Genomic DNA, 22,786 nt, shown 5'->3' on the forward strand with positions numbered 1-22,786 from the left:
CATATTTCTCACATTCATAATTCAACTCCCGACTTCCGTCTCAGTTTTTTCGTAAAAATGAGAAGGACAAAGTTGTTCCATTTTAAATAGTGCAAAGGTTTTTAAAATTGAAGCTTTTTCTCCTTTTTTGAAACAACCATCGAGGAAGGGTATTTTTAGTCCATTTAAGTAGTTGAAGAGTACTTCTGAAAAAAATAATATAAGGATGAGGGTATTTTTGACCTTTTCTCCTTTTAGCGAGTAGTCTCTATTTATACGACGTCGTTGTTGCTTCCGTCTTTTCCGACCGTCAGTGAGTGTTTCTTTCGAAACTCCGATAAAAACACAAAACATAAAAAATACAACTTCAATTTTCAGTGTCTTTCTACAATGGCACGCAAGTCTGAGAAATTCTTGGAGCTATATGGTAATATCTCAGTTGCAATCTCAATTTTTCTTTTGTGTTTAACGTGTGATATTTTCTTGAAATCAAGTATTAAGCCTATTGAAACGATTTTTTTAGGCTACGATTTATTATTGGGATCAATTGCTGCGTTCTATGTGTTCATGGTACCTTACACTAAGGTAGAAGAAAGTTTCAATGTTCAGGTACAGGTGCACCTGTATTTTCTTGATTTTCCCTCCTTTCTTTTTAATGATTCTTGCCTTTTCAATTACTGTTTTCTTGATTGGGTTGAGTTGATTAACTGGGTATTCGTATTATTTTAGATGGATTGGATTGGATTGGATTCCTGTTGTTTCTCTTTAAAATCACAAGATTTATAAGTGATTTTGGCAACTTTTGGGAAATGCATCGTGTAGTAAATGGTTTTAATTTGGGGTGGGGTGGGGTGATGGAGTTGAAAAACCCAGTGTTGTCAAAGACACACTTAAGCACTGAACCAAACCTATCGCCTCTTGTTTAATGTGCCCTTAAGATTCTAAGGCATACTTTTCTTTGCTAGTGAGCCTCTTCAATCTAAGCTATTGATATTTCACTTTATAGTATTTTTTTTTTCATTTTCTTTGTTCATATATTTGTCATTCATGATTATAATTATTAGTCTTGAACTAAATATATATTTGTATTTTTCTCCCTTTGCACCTTTTTTATTATTTGCACTTTACCCTTAAAACCCAACAGACCTTAGTGCTTTTTTGTGCTGTTTGCTTTTGATAACACTGGAAAAACTGAACATGAAGGATCAAGAGCTCTGTTTTTTTTTACTTTTACTTTTTGTGGAAAGAAATATTCCTACATGTTTGGCTTTTCTTTTTTACTTACCTTTTCTCATATAAAAAAATGTTACTGTATTACATGTATTAATTTTTTTGGCAACTCAATGCCAAAGACTCGTATTTTTTGGCACTATGTTGGTGCATATTAGTGAAAGGATTTCTTTCACTCGTATAAAAAAAATTAAAATGGGACTTTCCAAGGTTCAATATTATGCATCTCAGCCTTTGACATTGTCCTTGGTACAACGTGGATAAAAGATGTAAGCGCATGAGTTGGAAAATCTGGTACTTACATCTGTGACTTAGCTTGATGCAACCAGCATTCTTTGTAAATTGGAAGCGACGATCTTTATATTGAGATAAGAACCCAAAAATAACTGAAATCGGTTAGAACTTCAGAGTTAAAGATTTGTGGATATGTTTTCTATTTGGTTGCGATGAACATTTCCTTTATTAGGATTTTCTTTCAATTTTTCAAATGTTAAACATATGATTTTGTAGTGCTAGCAGATTCTACTTGAAGTGGGAAACCCTAGTCATTATACTTCATGACATTGTAACCTGTAGACTTCCTAAAATTGCAACCAATCCTAGCCCACTGTCCACAGCAATGTTTTTAACCAACTATAACTCTTCTCTTATTTGTGGGAGTCCCTTGATGACCATTCTCCCTTACTTTGTTTTCCTTCTTCTACTGAAAAGTGTTGTTCTGTCCCATGGTGTTAACATATTTCTCCTTATTTGATTAGGCTATGCATGATATTTTGTACCACAGGAATCAGATAGAGAAGGTATGATCTAATACTTTCCTATTTCCCCCCTAAATTTTATCACCCACATTTCTGGTGAATTTCATGTTATGGAGTATACTCATTGAGTTTTTCCGTTCTTTGTTCTACAACCTTAGTATGATCATCTGGAGTTCCCTGGAGTTGTACCTCGCACATTTGTCGGCAAGTTTTCTACTTCAGCTAAGCTTATCGAGAGATTGTAGTACTTATTTTTACCATGTGAGATGATTCAGCAGGGATGCCCAATTTGAAATAGTTTATCAATATGGAAAAAAATTGTTCATCTTGAATTGAGAAATTACTGCAAAAGATTTTTAGCTTGTTGCTCACCACCAATATCAAAATTTTCTAATCAGAAAAGTAAGTAACACTTATGCAGCCTGTTCAAGTCTTCCTATCAGTCACACTTGTGCAAATATTGTGGGTGTGTTTTTCTTTTGATGTCACACACTTGTGCAGAGATTGTGCGTGTGTTTTCCTTTTGCTGTCACACACTTGTGGAGATATTGTGTGTGTTTGTTTTGACCTGGCAGATCCCACCCCAAAACCCCCTCTCCCCAGGGGTCAACAGTGTGTTTTCCTACTATTCTCTTCTTTGGTGACTCGAACTCTCAACCATTTGGTTGCAAATGGAATGCTCTTGCTACTGAAGCAACCTCTCTAATCATTTATGGAGAGTGTTCACATCCTCCTACATAAACGGCAATCCTAGGACACTGCTTCTTCTGGAAGAGGTCTGTTCTTTCTCTGTGAAAGTTCATTTTCATAACCCATCCAATGGCATGAATATCTATCTAGTTTAGGTCTTTATCTGGAAATGCCACCTTCTATTGTTAACATTATCTACCAATTTATTGCCAATTAGTGCTGCATCAAGAAGTTGTCTATATCCGTTCAATGCCTATTTTGCGGAGGAAATAGTGATGTATAATTGAATTAAGAGAGGGTTCCTCTAGTTTCTCAGCCTGTCCACCTCCAACAATGAGACTGAATGTTTTAGTCACCAAAAGGAAAAATCCACTGTTGACCTGTCTGCAGAAGGGTTTTTGGGTGGAATTGTGGAGACAAGAAACTGATATAAAAGGGTTACTCTTCTGGGAGAAGGCAAAAAGTTGGAGTGGATCTCTCTGCTCACTAATTAAAGACATGCCAATAATCATGGAAAACAGCTGCACTGACCCTGACCTTCTTGTGTGTGGGCTAGGTGCTTTTTTTCAAAAATATGTATCAGTTAAAGCATAGTCCAGTCTTCAGTTCTATTTGCGCACTTTATCTCCAACATTTAACTTCTTTTTTGTGCAAATTCCATCTACATTGCAGGGGCTCTTCTTGTATCTATTTTGGCATCTCCAGTTGTTCTCCTAACGAATTTGCTACACTTGCCAAAACTGTATAGTCTCTATGCAGGTATGGTATTGTGAGGGAACATTTGTGTGGTTCAAGATTATATCTGAAGCTTAAATCTGATATGAAGGTGTCTGGTAACCATGATGAGGTTTTACTTGTTCAAGCATGATCTTTATGTGGTTACCTTTGACCCGCGACTGTTGCCGGTATTGCCGGAATTGCTTTTTCATCACTTAAAAGTCAAAAAACATATTTGTTTTAGCTCGTTATATGTAAAAAAATAATAGAAGAAATTTTGCAGTACTTCCTACAATTTTTCAATAGCATATTAGTTATCCTTAACTCATAACCACATTGTTTTGTTGTGGATGCCAAAGGTAGAAATATGGTTACAATCTTCTAAGATTTCACCTTTTACACAATGTAGCTTACCCATAGTGGTTAACAGGTTATGAATACAATTTAGCAAGTGTGTTGCTTTGTGAAAGGAGGTTGGTGATATAAGACGAAACAGTGAATAAATGAACTATAGTTATTTGGAAAGCTCAAGGTGATGCTAAAGTTATTATGTACTTAGTGTTGAATTCAATGGTTCCTGTGCAGTCAGTTTTATACAAGTGGAAAATGTCAAGTTCAATGAATGACTTTGGTTAAGGAGGAAAGAGCTCATAACCTGAGAAATGAGATTACTAATGCTTTTATGCTGAAACAACAACAATTACCCAAGTTATAAGCTGGTAACTATAGGAACACATATATTCATTTTTCCGGCAGTTGATACACCCTGGACATATGACATGAACATGTTACATTGTTTGAAGTTTTATAATGGGACATGGCTTGTACAATTCTTGGCTTGTGTAAAGTAATCTTACTCCTGCCTTTTTCCTTTCTTGGCACGATCTTAACAATTAAACACAGTAAATAAGTAGTATGATTTATTTTCAGGTGAAGGCCAATTTAATCACGTTTAAGCTAGAAAAAGGCACTCTCATATGAACATTGAATGACGTTAATTCTTTGAGTAATTCCTTTCTTTATAAAAAAAAGAATGATTTCTTTTATTTGACCATTAACTTCTGTTTCATAGCGAACCTAAAAACCTCTCACATGTTCTTCCTTTATCTGCTGTGCAATTTTTTTAAGTGACTGACTTTCAAGTTTGTTTGTGTAGTACGACTGGTATTGGGTGGTATCGTGCTGTCTACATTACGATTTTTTCGCATTCAGGTATCTGATTGTATACAAAGAATATAGTGACTGTACATTAATATGACTGCCTTTCAATTGGGTGTAGGACTGAAGAATTTTTTGGCCTCTAACAAATCTTGCATTTTTTGTGATAAGTATGATATTTCATTAAACAAAGAAAGTGCAAGGAATATCTACAGCAAAAGGGATTGTAGCTTCCCTCTAAAACTTTTGGGAATTTATGAAGTCCACAAAGTATTAGTATCGGTTGCAAAAGACATCATCCATCTGTTCAAATTTAATGATATTGCTGATATTGCTTTTTTCCAGCATTGTTTAATTTAATTTAAGTTGTTAGTCCCTATGTTCCATTATATATGACACTATCCCTGTTCGAGGGGTCAAACAATTTTTTCTAACATATTAAATATATTTTGAATTGTTAAATCTTGTGACATAGTGCTTGTTATGCAGTTTCAAAAAATATATAAAAAAATCTGAACAAGTGAATCGTGTTTCAATTGAGAAAATTGAATGAGTTGACTCTCATACTCCAAACATTGCCCTTTTCTGTTGAGTTAGAGGATTAAAAGGTGACAGCTAATGATGTGATGTTAAATTGGCTGTGCAGATCAAGAAGAAGTTTGGATCTCAAGTTGAAGCATTCTTTGTTATCCTGACAGTATCTCAGTTTCATTTGCTGTTCTATTGCACCCGTCCTCTTCCAAATATATTGGCATTTGCTTTAGGTCAGTATTTGTACATTCATGCTTTTTTTTTTTGCTACTAAAGTGCTAACTATTTCTCCATCCAAATTGAATGTTGTCTTACCTTTTGATCAGTCCCAAAATAATGCTCATACTTCCTGAAAAGGAAACTAGTATACTGATGCTGCTAGATGATCCAAAAAGTTATACGGGACCTACTTCGACACTTCTTGCCATTCCCCTTTGCTCAGTAAGGCCCATGTGTTCCTCTATTAGTATGAAAGAATCCACAAATTTACTCTACTCTTGATGATTGTGCAAAGTAAGGCCATTAATATGCTTTGCCTCTCTGCATGATTGATTTGATTTTCCAAACAACTTAAAATGCACATAATGCTAGGTTTTACTTAAAAGGTCTGATGATCTTTCTCTTGACAAGTGTCCTGCCATTCTCCCACCAACACTTGTAGGCTGATGATGGTCTCAAGCTGGGCCTTAAGATCCATTGCAAATGCACTAGTCTTGTGTGAAGTAAAGAGCGTTCATGTTCATCAAACTATGAATGTAACAACACCGTATCTCACAAAACCTTAAAAAAGACTAAGAAATTTTCTTGGTAGTATTAGATTTTCCCTTACTATTATTGATGCAATGTATATCTACACGCCTGGAGTTGAAGTTAGTTGGCCATTCAGATGGAAATGTTGTACGGAGATGACGACAACCCCCAACTACAGAATATATAAGAGCCAGAGCTGGTAAGTGCATCCATCCACTGTAAGCTTCTAGTTACTCTAGAATGCAACATGACACACTTGAAACTGAAAGCCCTTAGAAATGAATAGGAAAGAAGTACATGTTAACCCCTAATAATGTGATCAAGAGTTGGATTTGACCTAGGGTTTCAGGAGACGTCCAACCAACGATTTTGCCTACTCAGTTGTGAAATTCTGCAAATAGAGAAAATCGACTCTCTTAGAAGTACATTCTGGAAACATGCAACCACATAATCATCATCATGAGCATAATAAGAATGTAATCTCAAAAGTTAAATAAAGAAAAAGAATTGGAAAAAAATTCCTTTTTGAGGGAGTTTTTCTCTTAATATTATTGAGACAATGTTTTTCCAGATATATGAGATTTCAAGTTAGAAGTCCATTCTAATGGCAAAATATAGTGTGAAGACAATTAAACCTGTAGCTACATTAGGAGACTGCTACTTGCCCCCAAAAAAGGATGTGTTTCCCAGGAGTTAATTAATTTGCAGTAAGTTGGCTTATAGGATTCATAATCATATCCAATTTTAAGGTTGCATTATGCTCTTTCTTGCACTCTGCATGTTCATTCTACATATGAGGTTGTATTCTTTTTCTATTGTATTGTAAATTTTTGTAAAAAAGGAATCTCATTTATACGCAAACATAGGTCAACTCACCAACATGTCTTAAGCCACAAACCGGACAGGACAATTAGTGCCCCAGGAGACTAATGTTAAGGATACAGCAACTTAACTAAACAGTGGCTTGCACAGTTTATAATGAACGTTAGTAGGTTCCAATATTCATTCCTTACTCAGAGGGGAGTGGCAGGCTACACATTACAGAGCTAATCTGGGCATTGTATTACACCTAACGGAAAAAAGTTCTATTTTGGTTGATATCATGCCTAATGTTTGTGCTGTCTTGTATAAATGGATCATACCACACACTATTGCTGTATCATCTTTTCTTCTGATTAAAGCTAGCAGACTAGCAGTTTTGCTGTGCAAGGGGTAATTAATGAATAATATCTACTACTTAGTCACTTCACACTCTATGCAATTTTTTTGTCTCAGTTATTTCATCTCTTAATAGGGAAAAAATGAGCATTGATTTCACACATTTGTTTTTCTTTTCTAGTAAATTTGGCATATGGCTTTTGGTTTAAGGGAAGTCTGTATGCTGCGTTAAATTGCATGGTAAGTTTGCCTCGCTATTTAACCATGACACATTGTTTTAGATAACATATTTAACAATGATTTACTTTGCTAGCAGCCATTTGTTTGCAGATCTTCAAGTTCATGTTTGGAGCAAATATTGTTTCAGATTTTTTTTTCTTACGTATTATAGAACTTCAAAGTTTTTGATGATTAGATATATAGTACAAAAAGCATCACAAAGGTGTCACACAAGTTCACGGAACCCACCATGTAAATAAACTAGACTCTTCACAGTTTGTCTGTCTGTTTCTTCTTTCTACTAGCTTCCTATGCATTGTATTTTCGTTGCATTCTGACGTTAAAGCTGCAAGTGATGTAAATGTGCCACCTTCAGTACTTTGTACTATCATTTTGTGTACAGTAACTTATTCATTGTCATCTATATATTTGGGGAACACAGAAGCAGGAAAAGGGAACTAGGAAAAACAATGAAGTAAAGGCTCCTTTCACTTTCTCTAAGTGGTGAACTTTGTGGCATTTGGTGGGGAAACAAATTGCTGGAACCAATGAAAAAGGCTACCTATCTGCTAATGCAGCTTCCTTTTTGAATGATCTAAAAATTGAAGAAGTTGCAATCATAAAATTGAAAGTTGTATTAGGCACATTTATCATGGCTTAAAATTTTTGTGGGTTATTATGTAAACAATAAGTGTATTCCATTTTCTCTTTCTGGATCTTTGTATCCCCTTTTTAGGCTTTTGTAGACTTAGCAGCCCTCCTGAGTGTTTTGTCTAATACAATTTTCTGCTTTACTTATAAAAATATCTGAAAATCCTGCTAGCCAAACCTGAGGAATCAACCAAGAACAAGGAAGGCCAGGATAAATTAGACAATTGATCACACCCGACTACACCCTAAAGAGAATCAGTGGTCACTTCAAATATATTCTGACTTAGGAATCTGGGGTCAATCCCACAGAGAGCTTGGAATTCTAAGTTAAATATCTATTCCTAGTTTGACTAGTCCAAATGGTCGAAATGATTTAAAATAAGTAATTACTCTGTGTTACAGGCAGATAATTAAAATTGCTATTGCAAATAAGAAATCAGCTACAGAGAATGACTATGTTTATCACATTAACTGTCTGATTTCTCGTTCAGGTGTTTGCAACATTAGTCTTCAGATGCGACATACTTCTGCTCATTGCTCCTTTGGGTTTGGAGCTCTTGCTGGTAAGCTGGACAGCTGTCTACTTAAGAGTCATTACTTACTCTTTTGAGTTCTGTTTTCCCTTTCCCTTTGGAGAACTGCAGAAGCGGTAGATTGGGTGGAGGAGTTGGTTCATCACCTGTACTTAGTTTTTGAGAACTGCTGTCTACTTAAGAGTCATTACTTTTCCTACTCTTTGATACTGGTGCTGGCTTTTATTAGTCTTTTTTCTCTCACTTTGAGAATGTTGTATAAAGACTAATTTGTACACTTATACCGAGAGCATGAAGTTTATTTCTTATCAAGAGTTGCATGCACTTGATGCATTCATGTAAGAGTCTGACTGCTTTGTCAAATTATTGAATGGGTAAAGGTAATGAACGCAAATGAAGTTTGGATGACCAAACAAAATACAAGTATCCAGTGCTGTGTACTGCATAGAAAAGTGGATAGATTCTTTCAGAATAAAAGAAAATATGGAATTGGTTTTGTGTCATTGTTTTATGGTTTTTGATAACCTTATGAGTGTATGCGTACTCCGCATATTCTGTCTAATATGGATAGTATTTCTTACCTGCAGACTAAATCAGTTTCTTTCTGGAAAGCACTGACATCCTGCTTAGCTGCTGCTTTCCTCTCCATAGGTTTGTTAGCTACAATATTTAAGGAATCTCAGTTATTTGGTGAAGTAACTTAGTGTAATTACCACGTTTATCTGTTATATACTTTATCAAAAAAAGAAAAGAAATAAAGTTTCTTTGAAATAAGTATGTCATATTATCTGAAAGTTTGAAACAATGTTTTTGACCATATTACAGGCCTTACTGTTCTTGTCGATTCAGTCATTTGGAAAAGATTGTTGTGGCCTGAATTAGAAGTTTTCTGGTTCAACTCTGTTTTGAACAAGAGTTCTGAATGGGGTGTATCCTGCATTCGTAAATGTAATTACACATTTAGTTTCTATGTACTTCCAAGGTGTTCTTTATGTGATGAGTCATGGCCATATTATCTGTCGTCACAAGTATGTGTTTTTTTCGCTTCCCAGTATAAAGGAAGACATAATATAAAGTGTTATACGTTCTGACTAATGTTGCCTTTCTTAAAAAAAAACATTCTGACTAAAGGTATCTGTGAGCATTTCTTGTGAATTCCTTGATTTGCTTTTTTATTTTATTCTGATTGGATTTGATTTTATTCCTGAAATCTTGTACTCATAGGCAGCCTTTATTATTTGATAGATTCTACCATTGATGTTAACATTGAAGTAGAACTCCTTTGAGTAGAGGTTTTGTTATCCATATCTTTTGGTGTTCCTTAATAAATGCGAACAGACACATCCTTTCCACTGGTACTTCACGTCAGCGCTTCCCCGTTCACTGCTTGCTGCATACCCGCTTTTTTTGGTATATATGTTTTTCCTGCAATGATTTCTACTTGCGTGCCATTTATAAAAAAAAGTGGGATTTGTCAGCATTCACCAGTCTATAAAACATTAAAGATATAGTCAGAGGTGTCTGAGAGAAGCAATTGAGGGCTAAATCCCCTTAAAAATGCAATGACAAAATTAGGCCTGTTAAATTGCAAGAATGAGGCTGTTTCGAGGCAGTCATAGTTTAATAGTTCCTGCGAACTTGACTGAAGAGAACCTTTTTCATTCATCCTCAGAAATTTATAGCCTCTAATGTAGAAAAATGAAAATCTTGCTTCATCTTACAGCAACAGGCCGGTAAACATCGTGCTGTTGCATTTCTAGGTAGTACAAAGTAATATTTTGGAAGTAATCATGCCACTTCACAGTAGCAGGACTGAGGTATCAATTACACTGGTCCCTTTAATTCTTTTCTCGAACTTGATGTTAGTTTTTTCCAGCTTGGGGTTTTACTGGACAGAAGGGTTTTCTTCTACATCCTTCCAGTTCTCTCTTTTGTTCTACTGTACTCAAAGCTTCCGCACAAGGTATTTCTGAGTAGCTCTGTGATTGAGTTGTACAATTGATGTTAATGTTGTGGCAGTTTGTTCATTTCAAAAATTGTCAATGCTGCAGGAGCTCCGCTTCATAATTAGTTCCATTCCCGTCTTCAACTTTGCAGCAGCTGTTGCAGCTAGCAGACTGTATGTTGCGTCTTATGCTTAGCAAGATCCCACTTCAATTTTACCGAGTTCCAAAAGACATCTTCATACAAGTATATTCATGTGCAATTGCTTTATGTAGAGTAGTACATGGCTGGTTGTATGTAAATTTATTTGAACCATAAATGACTGGCATGTAAAACATTGCAGGTGGTCAGGGCTTCAGAACTTTGAACTTCCTCCGAAATCTAGCATTTCCTAGTTGCACTATAAAGTGAAGATCTGATTCGCTTAAGCAATCAGTCAATCTGTAAATGCTACTTTTATGTGTCAAATGTTAGTTAACATGTATTGTTGACAATATCTAAGGAATTCTTTTTTTTAGAATTGCAGGTTAAATATTAAATATTTATATAGAGAATTCCTTCACATGGTGCTTTAGCCCTTGCCTGACTTTTAGTATGTTGTTGTAGCATTGGAGTGGATGCAGCCAGTCAATGTGATAGTTTGCTTGTCCCCCACCCCCAAGTTGACTAATACCAATGAGAAGTTGTTCGAGTTTCTGAATTTCACCATTATTGCATAAGATTATATCATTATTTATCTAGAAATTCATATTCTGTTGCATTATCTCAACTTTATACAGGTATAATAACAGGAAAAAGAGTTTCTGGAAGTTTCTGTACATTGCTATGTTGGGATTTATACTTGGCAGGTATGATGGGAACCAACTTGCTCGCACTGCAAACTGAATTATTTGGGTGTATTCTGACACATTTCTTACTTTTTAGTCTAGCCTGCACGGCAGTTTTTTTCATGGCATCGTACAAAAACTATCCTAGTGGTTATGCTCTAAAAGCTCTGCATAGGATACGTAAGTTCTCTCTTGATGTTTTACTCACATTCTTTTGAGTTTGAATGAGCCATGGACTGTTTGATCCTCTTATACTATTAGGTTCAAACCACTAAAAATCACAAACTAATGCCGTGTTTTTTCTCCTTTTTGTTTCATTGATTGACAACATTCATGTTATACCCTGTTAATGTGCCAATCCTACCCTGTCTTTCTTCTCCAATATCCCTTTCGAGAGTCATCATAGGTCTTTTGGGTTTATACATGCAACACCCTTTTATCTGGAATGTGGTTGCTCGAGGAATGAATAAATACCTATATGTTGGCCATTCATAACATTGTGAAACCTCTCTTATTAAAATTAAGGTTATCTTAAAGGTGGGATGTAGAACTAATTTGCAAGTTGTGTTTAGTTGCATTGATCTATCATTGTATAACATGCTCGAGGAAATGTGGCCCCATTTACTGGCAGACATGGTTTGTAATATTCTTGCCGCCTGTTTATTTTCTAGGGCTTTGTGTGATTATATATGCTCATGATGTTCTTGAAGATGGAAGAAATTTGGTGCTCTATCTGGAAAACACTGTTTTTACTGATTTCTTTCCCTACAACATAGAAAATATGGTTCAGCTACTATAGAAAGCAGTTATTTGAAGTTCTGTAAATGCAGGGTTATAGTTGTAACTTTCCAGGGTTCCTGCAATGTGCTCAGTATTTGGAAATTCACATGTTTATTTAACCTTACTTCCGTAACTACATTTCCTTCGACGTAGTATCTAGGTAAGCTAGTTTAAAAAGTTGCACTTTTTGAGTCACTCACGGACTAGGAGAAGGGCTTAATGCCATAGTTTTCTGTTCGTGCGGGAGAAAATTCTTAGGTATAAAGCAGTAGGGTGTAGGTAAAAATGGACAAATAAAAAAGTAATTGGATCAACAACATTAATAATTTCCATGTAGAGTAAGTAAGTAGTTTGGCATTTACAGTTGTGTGGATATTGTGTTGTATCTAAGTGGCCTGTACACTCTGGTTTTCTACATCTCTTAAAGGTTTCCCCTGCTTTTCTTTTTTATCTATGTACCTCTATTAGTTATTAGTTCCCTCATTCCTTTTACTTTATGCTTTTTTCTCCTAGCCTTCATATTTCCCTGCTTACAATGTCAACTTGAATCTTTGCCTAGGTGGTGTGACAAAGAATTCAGATGAACTCAGGGTTCATATTGACACTTTTTCAGCGATGAATGGAATATCCAGATTTTGTGAATATAATTATCCATGGAGGTATGCTTGATCACCATTTTGATGCAATTCACTCAGCGGTCTTTTCTGGGATGAGATCTCAGGTGGAGATCTCCTATCCTTAAAATGTGTACTAATGCATAATTTTATCTGTAGAAACCTTCAAAAAGACCCTAAAAGTTCAAATTTCTTACTACGAAGCTACTCTAAATAGCTGTTCTGAAGGTCCTTTGAGTACCTGGGCTTTCTGATAAGTCCACTCTTTTAAAAATGCTTCCCTAGCCTAAACCATAAGCCTTATTCCTTTTGATTAGAACTGAAGAATTATTATAGAATTTAAGAATTGGAACACTTTAACCAAAGAAGAATTATAGAATTTAAGAATTGGATGATTTTCTCTTTATATGATATCATAATTGAGAGAATACAGCTCTTTGGCTTGCTTAAGAGAAGTAATAGATTTGGTAACTTGGTAGTTGACAGGAGGATGTGACATAAGCAAGAAACCTATGTGGGGATATAGACTGATATTTGTCCTTGAGGAGCCATAGGCCCATGTACAAGTGCGCATTGTTTCAACTATATGCTCAGAAAAACCTTAAAAGAAAGGTGATATACTGATATTAACATGGACCCGTAAAGATTAAGGACTCTATTGCCATCCCACCCTCTTTAAGATGGCTCAATTCTTGTAGCCTACCCTAGGCATAGACCAATTGGGATAGGATGTAGGCAGGAGCGACCTGGCTGGTGCATTATTGCCAATAAGGTTGCTCAAGAGGCTTGTTTTGTCTGCAGTTATCTTTGGTAGGATTTTTTTTTTCTACTTTTTCTTTTCTTTCTTGCTAGTCCCATTTTTCTCATGTAGATCTTTCGGTTAAATGTCTAGAGATTTGGATCCCATTGCAATTTGAAAATAAAGATAATTTAATGTGGAAGAGCAAGGATGATTGATGAAAGCAAGAAAAGGTGGGAAAGCTAGTTATATCCTCTTTAATTTTCCTTTTCTTTTTTTGTTTTGGTCTTTCTGCTTTCTTTTGGGTATTATTTCTTTCCACTGTTATTAATGTTTATCTTCTTCCAATTTTTGCTTTCCACCGAATAAACTAGTCTTGACATAGCAGTACTGGTTCGTTTTGTGTTAATATATCTTCCAAATTTATGGATTATGTTAGAATAGGAATAGGTGTACACAATCCTACTTAGAATAGGAATAGTTTATAGTATCCTACTTGGAAAAGGATTGGTTTATAATGTCTATAAATAGGGTCTTTATGTAATATTGTTCTTACACAATTCAATAATATTTTTCTCCTATATTTCTCACATGGTATCAGAGCGTTGGTGAAAAACTTCAAGTCACCGTGTGTCAATTATTTTTCTGGCGACTTTTGGGGGCTGAATTTTGTCAGTTTTTTGTTTTGTCGGTGTTGTGAGAAAACCAACACCATTACAAAGCTCGGAAAGCTCAGGCGACCAAACCCCAGCCAGAACCACCAGAAAACAACACCTCCACGCGCCGTTCGAAGAAGAAATTTTTCGATGAGATCTGGTTTACGCGCCGGCACGTGAGGCTTCTTCGATCAGTTATTTTTGAGTTGTTTTTTCTCGGTTGGGGTCGTCCAGTCATTCCGGCCAAACCCCAACTAATTTTGTCCAGATTTGATCCTCGAAATTAGGGTTCCGACAATTTTCAGCTAGTTTTTTGGCGAAATTAGGGTTTCCAGACCAGATTTTGGCAGTCAGATCTGTCTTTCCGGTTTCCGGCGACTGAACTTTCTCCATTATTTTTTTTCAGATTCCTATATATACATATTTCATAATGTCTTTTGGGATTGATATTTTTGGCTCTAAAAATATAGGAAGTTCAAGTCCTATGATTACTTCGGAACCATTAATGGGAAGCTCAAACTATTTAGCTTGGGTTTGCTCGGTTGAGCTGTGGTGTAAGGGTCAAGGCGTCCAAGATCACTTAGCCAATAATGTTTGTGTGGTAGATGAAAAGGCCAAGGCTAGTGAGGAAGATGCAAAAGTCAAAGCACAATGGGTGAAGGTTAATGCTCAATTATGTAGTCTCCTATGGCGATCTATCAATTTCAAGTTGATGCCCTTGTTTCGCCCATCCTAGACAGGTTATTCAGTTTGGGAAATGGCTCGTGCTTTATACACTAATGACATATCTTAATTCTATGATGTGATATCTCGAATGACCAACTTAAAGAAACAAGATTCCGATATGTCTACTTACTTGGGACAAGTACAAGCAGTCATGGAGGAATTTGAAATGTTGATGCCAGTTACTACGAATGTGGAAAAACAACAAGAGTACAGAAAGACGTTGTTTCTAGTTCTTACACTTGTTGGACTTCCTACTGACCGTGATTCAGTGCATGATCAGATTCTAGCTAGTCCTGTCGTTCCTACAATTGATGAATTATTCTCTCGTCTACTTCGTCTTGCCGGGCCTCCCAATCACAAAGCAGCCTCATCACCCACCATTGACTCCCCTCTTCTTACATCTCTAACCATAGAAAAATGAACATATCAATCTATGGAGAATTGGCGAGGAGGAGGGCGTTTTGGAAAACCTCGATCCTAGTGTAGTCATTGGCATAAACTTGGGCACACTCGTGACATATGTTATATTTTGCATGGTCCACCACCCAGTTATGATCCTATTGCTCTAAAGGAATATAATGAGTTCCTTCGAAATCGTGTAAGTAAGAAGACATCTCCACAAGTAGCATCTATAGCTCAACCTAATCAATTATTCAATAATACTCTTACAGAATATGATGAGTTCCTTCAGTATCGAGCAAGTAAGCAAATGTCACCACAAGTAGCTTCGATTGCAGAACCTGATGTTTCTGTTGTGGGTAATTCTTTCGTTTGTGTTTCACAATCTAGTACTCTTGGCTCATGGGTCATGGACTCAGGCGCTTTCGATCATATCTCTGGTAATAAATCACTTTTGTCTGATATTTTTTATTCACAATCTCTTCCAGTTATTACTTTAGCTAATGGGATCCAAACAAAACCTAAAGGGGTTGGCAAAGCCAAACCCTTATCTTCTGTCACTCTAGACTCTGTTCTTCATGTCCCCGACTCTTTTTTTAATTTGGCATCCGTTAGTCGTTTGACGCGTGCCTTACATTGTGGCATATTTTTTTTTGATGATTTTTTTCTCATGCAGGACCGCAATATTGGACAGACGATTGGCACAGGGCATGAATCACAAGGCCTTTATTATCTTACCTATTCAAACTTCTTTACAACATGCTCCGTTACAGATCCTCCAGACCTAATTCACAAACGTTTGGGATATCAAAGTCTATCCAAGCTGCAAAAGATGGTACCTAGTTTGTCTAGTTTAGACTATGAGTCGTGTCAACTTGGGAAACACACTTGTGCTATATTTTCACATAGTACTGAGGGTCATTCAGAGTCTATTTTTTTATTAGTTCATTATGATATTTGGGGTCCTAGTAGAGTTAGTTCACCCTTAGGATTTCGTTATTTTGTTAGTTTCATTGATGATTATTCAAGATGCACTTGGGTTTTCTTAATGAAAGATCGTTCCGAGTTATTTTCTATATTTAGAAGTTTCTTTGTTGAAATACAAAATCAATTTGGAGTTTCTATTCGTACTTTTCGTAGTGATAATGCCTTAGAATACTTATCCTCCCAATTTCAGGAGTTTATGACTCACCATGGAATTATTTGCCAAACATCTTGTCCGTACACCCCTCAACAAAATGGTATATTAGAAAAGAAGAATAGGCATCTCATTGAGACCGCTCATACTCTTCTCATCGAATCTCATGTTTCGTTGCACTTTTTGAGAGATGCAGCCCTTGCGTTTTGTTATTTAATTAATAGAATGCCCTCATCCTCTATTCAGAATCAGGTTCCACATTCCATATTGTTTCCTCAGTCACGTCTTTACTCTATCCCCCCTCGTGTCTTTGGAAGCACATGCTTTGTTCATAACTTAGCCCTAGGGAAAGATAAATTGGCACCTCGTGCCCTCAAATGTGTCTTCCTTGGTTACTCCCGAGTTCAAAAAGGGTATCGTTATTATTCACCTGAACTTCATCGATACCTTATGTCCGCCGATGTCACATTCTTTGAGTCTCAACCTTACTATACATCTTCTGATCATCCTGATGTATCTAAGGTCTTACCTGTACCAACTTTTGAGGAATCTACGGTCTCTCCTACATCTCCAGTTGTAGTGTCACCACTCCTGACTTATCATCGCCGTCCGCATCTAGTTATAGTCCCAGATGATTCATGTCATGTGCCAGACCCTGCTTCTACTGCGGACTTACCTCTTTCTAGCCAACCGATTGTACTTCAAAAAGGTATATGATCCACTCGAAATGCTAACCCACATTATATTTTCTTGAGTTATCATCGTCTATCCTCACCACATTATGCCTTTGTATCATCTTTATCTTCTATTTTCATTCCTAAGACTACAGGTGAAGCACTTTTTCATTCTGAATGTAGGCAGGCTATGTTTGATGAGATGTCTGCTTTACAGAAGAGTGGTACTTGGGAGCTTGTTTCCCTTCCTGCAGGTAAATCAACTGTTAGTTGCTATTAGGTTTATGCAGTCAAAATTAGCCTTGTTGGTCAGGTGGATTGACTGAAGGCTCGCCTTGTTTCCAAAGGGTATACTCAGATTTTTGGGCTAGATTATAGTGACACTTTCGCTCCCATGGCTAAAATAGCATTTGTCCGTCTTTTTCTATCTATGACTGCTATTCGTCATTGGCCTCCTCATCAATTGGAAATTAAGAATGCTTTTTTGCATGGTGATCTTGAGGAAGAAGTCTATATGGAGCAACCACCTGGTTTTGTTGTTCAGGGGGAGTCTAGTACCCTTGTATGTCGATTGCATAGGTCACTCTATGATTTGAAACCGTCTCCTCGAGCCTGGTTTGGGAAGTTCAGCACAGTAATTCAGTAGTTTGGCATGACTCGTAGTGGAGCAGATCATTCGGTCTTTTATCAGCATTCTGCACCAAATCTGTGTATTTATTTAGTTGTTTACATTGATGATATCGTTATCACCGGCAATGATCAAGATGGTATCACTAATTTGAAGCAACATCTCTTTCAGCATTTTCAGACCAAAGACCTCGGCAGACTGAAGTATTTTCTAGGTATTGAGGTTGCTCATTCTAGATCAGGTATTGTTATTTCTCAACGCAAGTATGCCTTAGACATTCTTGAGAAGACAGGAATGATGGGATGTAGACCCATTGACACTCCTATGGATCCGAATGTTAAACTCCTTCCAGGACAGGGGGAGCCACTCAGTAATCCTGAAAGGTATAAACGGTTGGTTGGAAAGTTGAATTATCTCATAGTGACTAGACCTAACATCTCTTTTCTTGTGAGTGTTGTAAGTTAGTTTATGACTTCTCCTTGTGATAGTCATTGGGATGCAGTTATTCATATTCTGTGATATATAAAGTTAGCTTCCGGTAAGGGACTACTCTTTGAGGATCACGACCATGAGCATACCATCGGATATATAGATGCTAATTGGGCAGGATCACCCTCTTATAGACGTTCTACATTCGGGTATTGTGTTTTAGTAGGAGGTAATTTGGTGTCGTGGAAGAGTAAGAAATAGAGTGTGGTTGCTCGATCTAGTGCAGAAGGAAAATATCGAGCAATGGCTGTGGCAAGTTGTGAGCTAGTTTGGATCAAACAGTTGCTGACAGAACTAAAATTTGGAGAAACCGGTCATATGAAATTTGTGTGTGATAATCAAGCAGCCCTGCATATTGCATCAAATCCAGTGTTTAATGAGAGGACTAAGCACATTGAGATTGATTGTCACTTTATCAGCGAAAAAATACTCTCAGGAGATATTGTTACAAAGTTTGTGAAGTCAAATGATCAACTTGCAGATATTTTCACCAAGTCCCTCACCGGTCTTCGTATTAATTATATTTGTAACAAGCTAGGTACATATGATTTGTATGCACCAGCTTGAGGGGGAGTGTTAGAATAGGAATAAGTGTACACAATCCTACTTAGCATATGAATAGTTTATAGTATCTTACTTGGAAAAGGATTGGTTTATAATGTCTATTAATAGGGTCTTTATGTAATATTGTTCTTACACAATTCAATAATATTTTTCTCCTATATTTCTCACAGATTAATATGTTGACCTAAAATTGGTTAAAAAAATTACACCTTGTTGTATTTTTGTATTGTTTTCAGTATTCTTCATGCCATCTATGTCTTATTCCGTCATACCTATAGCTTTTTTTCTGCATCATAGTGTATGTATCTCAACCCAATTAATGTACTTAGCTAATTGCCTTCCTTCACATGCAAGAAAGGCATCTATTGTTAGGATCTGTACATTATCTTCTATTTTGTATTTGAATGGATAACGTACAACAATTTTCCAATATTGTGGTTATCTAGTACAAATTACCTCTTAGAGATGCATATGATTGATTGTACCTATACTTTTAATCTTTCAACTGATGAAAGTTATTGTTTCTCTATTTTCCTTCCAGCTGCATTTTAACTTCAAGGTTGCTACTTTGGGTTTCAGGTACTCTAAAGAAGAAAATATTTCTCTGGAAGACTTGAAGATGAGAAATTTCACATTTCTTCTGAAGTGAGTTCTTTGCAATTTAGTTATCTTACTTTACTGGTTAATTATTCCAATAGATTGCAAGGTCCTTGTTTTGGGGAACAGAAGTTTTCTGAGGCTAAGGCACTATGGACAGTTGTAATTGATTTGTTGACTGATGCATGCTAGCTTCTAAGCTTTATTGGTGCTGTCAAAAGTAATTACATGGCTCCATACTTCAACTGAGATAATGAAACATTATTTCACCCCTTTAGTTCTTTTTAGTTGGAACTTTAGGCGGTTCACCAAAGGTGCATCCCTTTCTATTCTTAAAATGATTCTATAATGTTTTGTCACTGATTCAGCATCATTAACATAACTCTGTTTAGCCCAAAAATAAAGCAAAAGTAAACTGTTCATTTTGATCTTCTCAATGGTCTCTCCTTTGTCCTTAAAGCTTCTAGAATTTTTCTCCTTCAAACTGTCCATCACGTGCATCCCGGGATGGTCTGCACCATGTGTTTTGCTTGGAATTCCTTCCTCTGATGGGTCATCACTTCAATAACTCACATGGCTGTCTTGGCATAATCTGTTTAAGTCCCATAATATGGAGAAACAAGTGCGAAAGTTGAATCAGACCTAATGTGCGGCAATGTAGAAATAGGTGATTAACACTCTCTGGGTTGTATCCACAAAGACAACATTTAAAGCACAGCTGATAACTTCTTCTTTGAAGATTTTCCTGTGTTAAACAAGCATTTCTAGCAACAAACCAAGTGAAAGAAGCCACCTTATAAGGAGCATTTGTTTTCCATATTTGTTTCCATGGAATAAAAATATCTTGCTGTAATGATGTCTACCATAACAAAACTGTAAATAACAAAAGTTTACTGTAAAGATTCCTTTGCTATGGTCTTTCAATGTGAGCCTGTCTGGATTCGCGCAATCCTCTCTCGAACCCACCCTTCTTCATACTGAGGAGGGGACGACATCCCCATCTCGATCCTCCTCCGTTCTTCTTATCAGTCCCGATGAAGAAAGGAGTAAAGAAAGAAGAGTTTAAGACGTCTTAACAGTAAGAGAACCCCACATCTCGTGGTTCCCATGTAGTCAGCAGTCTAGAAGCAAAGCTTCCCCGTCTCCTGCCTCCTTGTGTGCAAATGCTTTTCATGAACTCCAGCTCTTTCCCTGTGCCAATCCTTGGAAATATTCCAGTGAACTAAAAAAATTCAGCTTGTTTTCCTATCATTCAAATGTCTTTTGAAATTTAAATTCCAACCATCTTGTTTTCTGTTAGTAGCCTCTGTGGAACCAGGTAGAAGTGGCATTCCGAGTCTCAATAAGGACAAACTTAGAGAGTGTGAAAGATTCATGAGTTGATTATTGGGAAAGTAAGGCTTGTCTGGTCATTGGGTAGATTATAAGTGCTTTGGTCTTCAGACTCGTCAGGCGCTTATATAGCCGTTTCATCTTTCTTTGATTGCAATGCTGAAGTTATTTCCAAGTATGCTTGGTAAATTTCAGTGTCATGTGATGGAAGACAGCTTTCAGTGCCACTATTGCCCCTGCTCCCCTGTTCTAGGATCCTCATGAACCCATGCATGATTTTCAGAACTTCGGTATTAGGGACTAGTTCTAAATGAATAATAGTGACCTTAGCATGACCCAAATGGATCACTGCACTTTCCTTGTAAAAGAAGCACTATATTTAGTGGTCTAAGTCTGTAGAAAAATGGTGATTAAGTTAAACACCACTTGAATAGCATTTGCCTATAGTTGCATTACCCAAATGGAAGAAGTATTTGAGGCTTTACCAAAAGAATAACTCTCGATAGAGGATGACATTGATACAAAATCTGATATGATGAGTTTCTTAGACCTTTTTATATAAATAGTTGGTTGTCTCGCTGTTTGAGGATGATGTTTTTTTCTTTTTTTCCTCGAGAAATGCTGATATCTGTGGTGGAGAGGCATTGCTTGTGTGATATTGTGATTTTCCTTCCTCAGACAATACTGCTAAAAGAAATTATCAAACAAACAAATTTGCATCTGAATTCTTGTCGCTTCTATGATGCATAGATGCTTTACGGGGCATGGATCCCTGAAGTGTAAAGAGGCTAGCTATGGAAGTGAAGTCTAGTCGTCAATTCCTGCATATTTGTGTTATTGATCTTAAACCATAATAGTTGGTGTTGCTGATGAATTCTAGGTCTGACTGTCAAGTATTAATTATGAATTATTATGTTTTACTTCTTGGTTCATTGGTACGTCAGCCTTATCTCTGCCAATTCTGCTGTTACAGTGAGAATTCTTACATCGAAGGATTCAAATGTCTGATGAGTGTGGATGGTTTTTCTCGGGTTCACGTAAGAACTGGTTTTCCTCCAATATCACTTGTAAGGATTCTTCAGACAATGCCAAATGATAGCGTCAAAATTCTGTCATCCTTGTTGCTTTTTAACCTGTTTGCATCATGCAGGCAAAGGAACCAAAGGTGTTTATTCATGGAAACATAAGAAACACAGATATCATGAATAGAGGCTGGCCAGGATGCTCGGTTATTCCTGAAGCATACATTACTATGGAGGAAAATTGTAACGAGGCATAATTTCTAGTCTTATCACCGACCCCCTTTCGCGAAAACTGAAGGGGAAAAATGTTAGGCTCAGACATCAGCCGTGCTCGTGATGTAGTGAAGCTGGAAAATTTAGCTGGTTGCTGACATTACATCCTCTTTGCAGAAAGATGTGTGTTTCTTCTTCTAGGTGGTCAGAACAAAAAAGTTGACATGTTCAAAGCTTCAATATTTCTATTTTGAGTAAAACTCGTCTTTATTATGAATGCTGTGGAAATTTTTGATGGTTTCTGCTATTTGTCACTTTTCTGGGTATTACCACATCTGTCCTCTTACTTTCGAGAAAATAACAACAAATGGTCCCTTATATTTGGTGGTAGGCTCAAAACAGTTCCTTGAATGTATTTCTGCGCTGTTTTGATCCTTTAAGTTTGCTAAAAGTGCATGAACCCGCCCTGCATGAGTCCGCCTCACATAAACCACTTTACATTTTTCTGCTTCTAACAATATCAACTTTTCATAAGACATACCGTTGAAGATACAAATGTAAAATTAAAAAAACTTTTGTTGCTATTTAATAGATAAACGCGGGTAGATCATATGTAATAAAATAAACATTTGATTACAGCAGGACTCAAAAATAACTTTGGCCTATACAAGTTTCAAATAATATTGTGATTCATTAATTCTTATAAACAACAATTTGGTTTGAGGTTAATTTCACAGTAGAAAGGCATGAACAAGCATCTAGGCTCCCAATATCACACCATGTTAAAATTATATCGGGGAGAAATAGTATTGCAAACTCAACTTTTAATTCTGAGTTTAACATTCATGCCCATTCAAAGCTACATAGTGCGTATTTAGGGGGGGAGGGGGGGGGGGGGACTCATATATGACCAGGTCCCTGATTAGTTTGAGTATTCAAAGTCTGCTTAAAATTCAAAGTATTGACTTTGACAGTGATTCATTTCTGCTTTATGTAATCAAAATAAAGGTACAATTTCAAATATATACAATAAATTAATTAGTTTACAACAGATATAGTCATATTTTATT

At 36.5% G+C, this 22,786-nt stretch overlaps 1 protein-coding gene across 6 annotated transcripts; it reads left to right on the forward strand.

The window, feature by feature from the left end:
• Positions 1 to 201: 201 nt before the first annotated feature.
• On the forward strand, positions 202 to 22,030 carry LOC129886776 (dol-P-Man:Man(7)GlcNAc(2)-PP-Dol alpha-1,6-mannosyltransferase). 6 transcript variants are annotated; one of them, XM_055961617.1, is made up of 20 exons: positions 202 to 406; positions 503 to 588; positions 1,968 to 2,009; positions 2,126 to 2,171; positions 3,330 to 3,416; positions 4,531 to 4,586; positions 5,179 to 5,296; positions 7,153 to 7,211; positions 8,333 to 8,404; positions 8,962 to 9,025; positions 9,200 to 9,303; positions 9,713 to 9,784; positions 10,251 to 10,337; positions 10,426 to 10,493; positions 11,098 to 11,166; positions 11,243 to 11,325; positions 12,485 to 12,584; positions 19,132 to 19,197; positions 21,455 to 21,548; positions 21,632 to 22,030. In XM_055961617.1, exons 1-20 carry the CDS (start codon positions 370 to 372, stop codon positions 21,758 to 21,760), a joined length of 1,539 nt encoding a protein of 512 aa, XP_055817592.1. In that variant the 5' UTR covers positions 202 to 369; the 3' UTR covers positions 21,761 to 22,030. The 6 variants fall into 6 exon arrangements, 3 of the variants coding, with proteins under 3 accessions (XP_055817592.1, XP_055817591.1, XP_055817593.1); XM_055961616.1 differs by lacking the exons at positions 202 to 406; positions 503 to 588 and adding an exon at positions 2,875 to 3,213 and having other exon boundaries at positions 2,126 to 2,743; XR_008766251.1 differs by lacking the exons at positions 202 to 406; positions 503 to 588; positions 21,632 to 22,030 and adding an exon at positions 17,020 to 17,125 and having other exon boundaries at positions 2,126 to 3,213; positions 21,455 to 21,537.
• Positions 22,031 to 22,786: the final 756 nt, after the last annotated feature.

This window comes from Solanum dulcamara, chromosome 4, assembly GCF_947179165.1.
Source record: "Solanum dulcamara chromosome 4, daSolDulc1.2, whole genome shotgun sequence".
In the NCBI taxonomy this organism is placed as follows: domain Eukaryota; kingdom Viridiplantae; phylum Streptophyta; class Magnoliopsida; order Solanales; family Solanaceae; genus Solanum; species Solanum dulcamara.

Excerpts from the sequence above, each read along its gene's own strand:
- LOC129886776 (XM_055961616.1), top strand. The coding sequence starts at position 2,991 with ATGAGACTGAATGTTTTAGTCACCAAAAGGAAAAATCCACTGTTGACC. Across the intron at positions 5,297-7,152 it reads TATATTGGCATTTGCTTTAG|TAAATTTGGCATATGGCTTT; the intron begins GTCAGTATTTGT and ends TTTCTTTTCTAG. Across the intron at positions 9,304-9,712 it reads ACAAGAGTTCTGAATGGGGT|ACACATCCTTTCCACTGGTA; the intron begins GTATCCTGCATT and ends AAATGCGAACAG.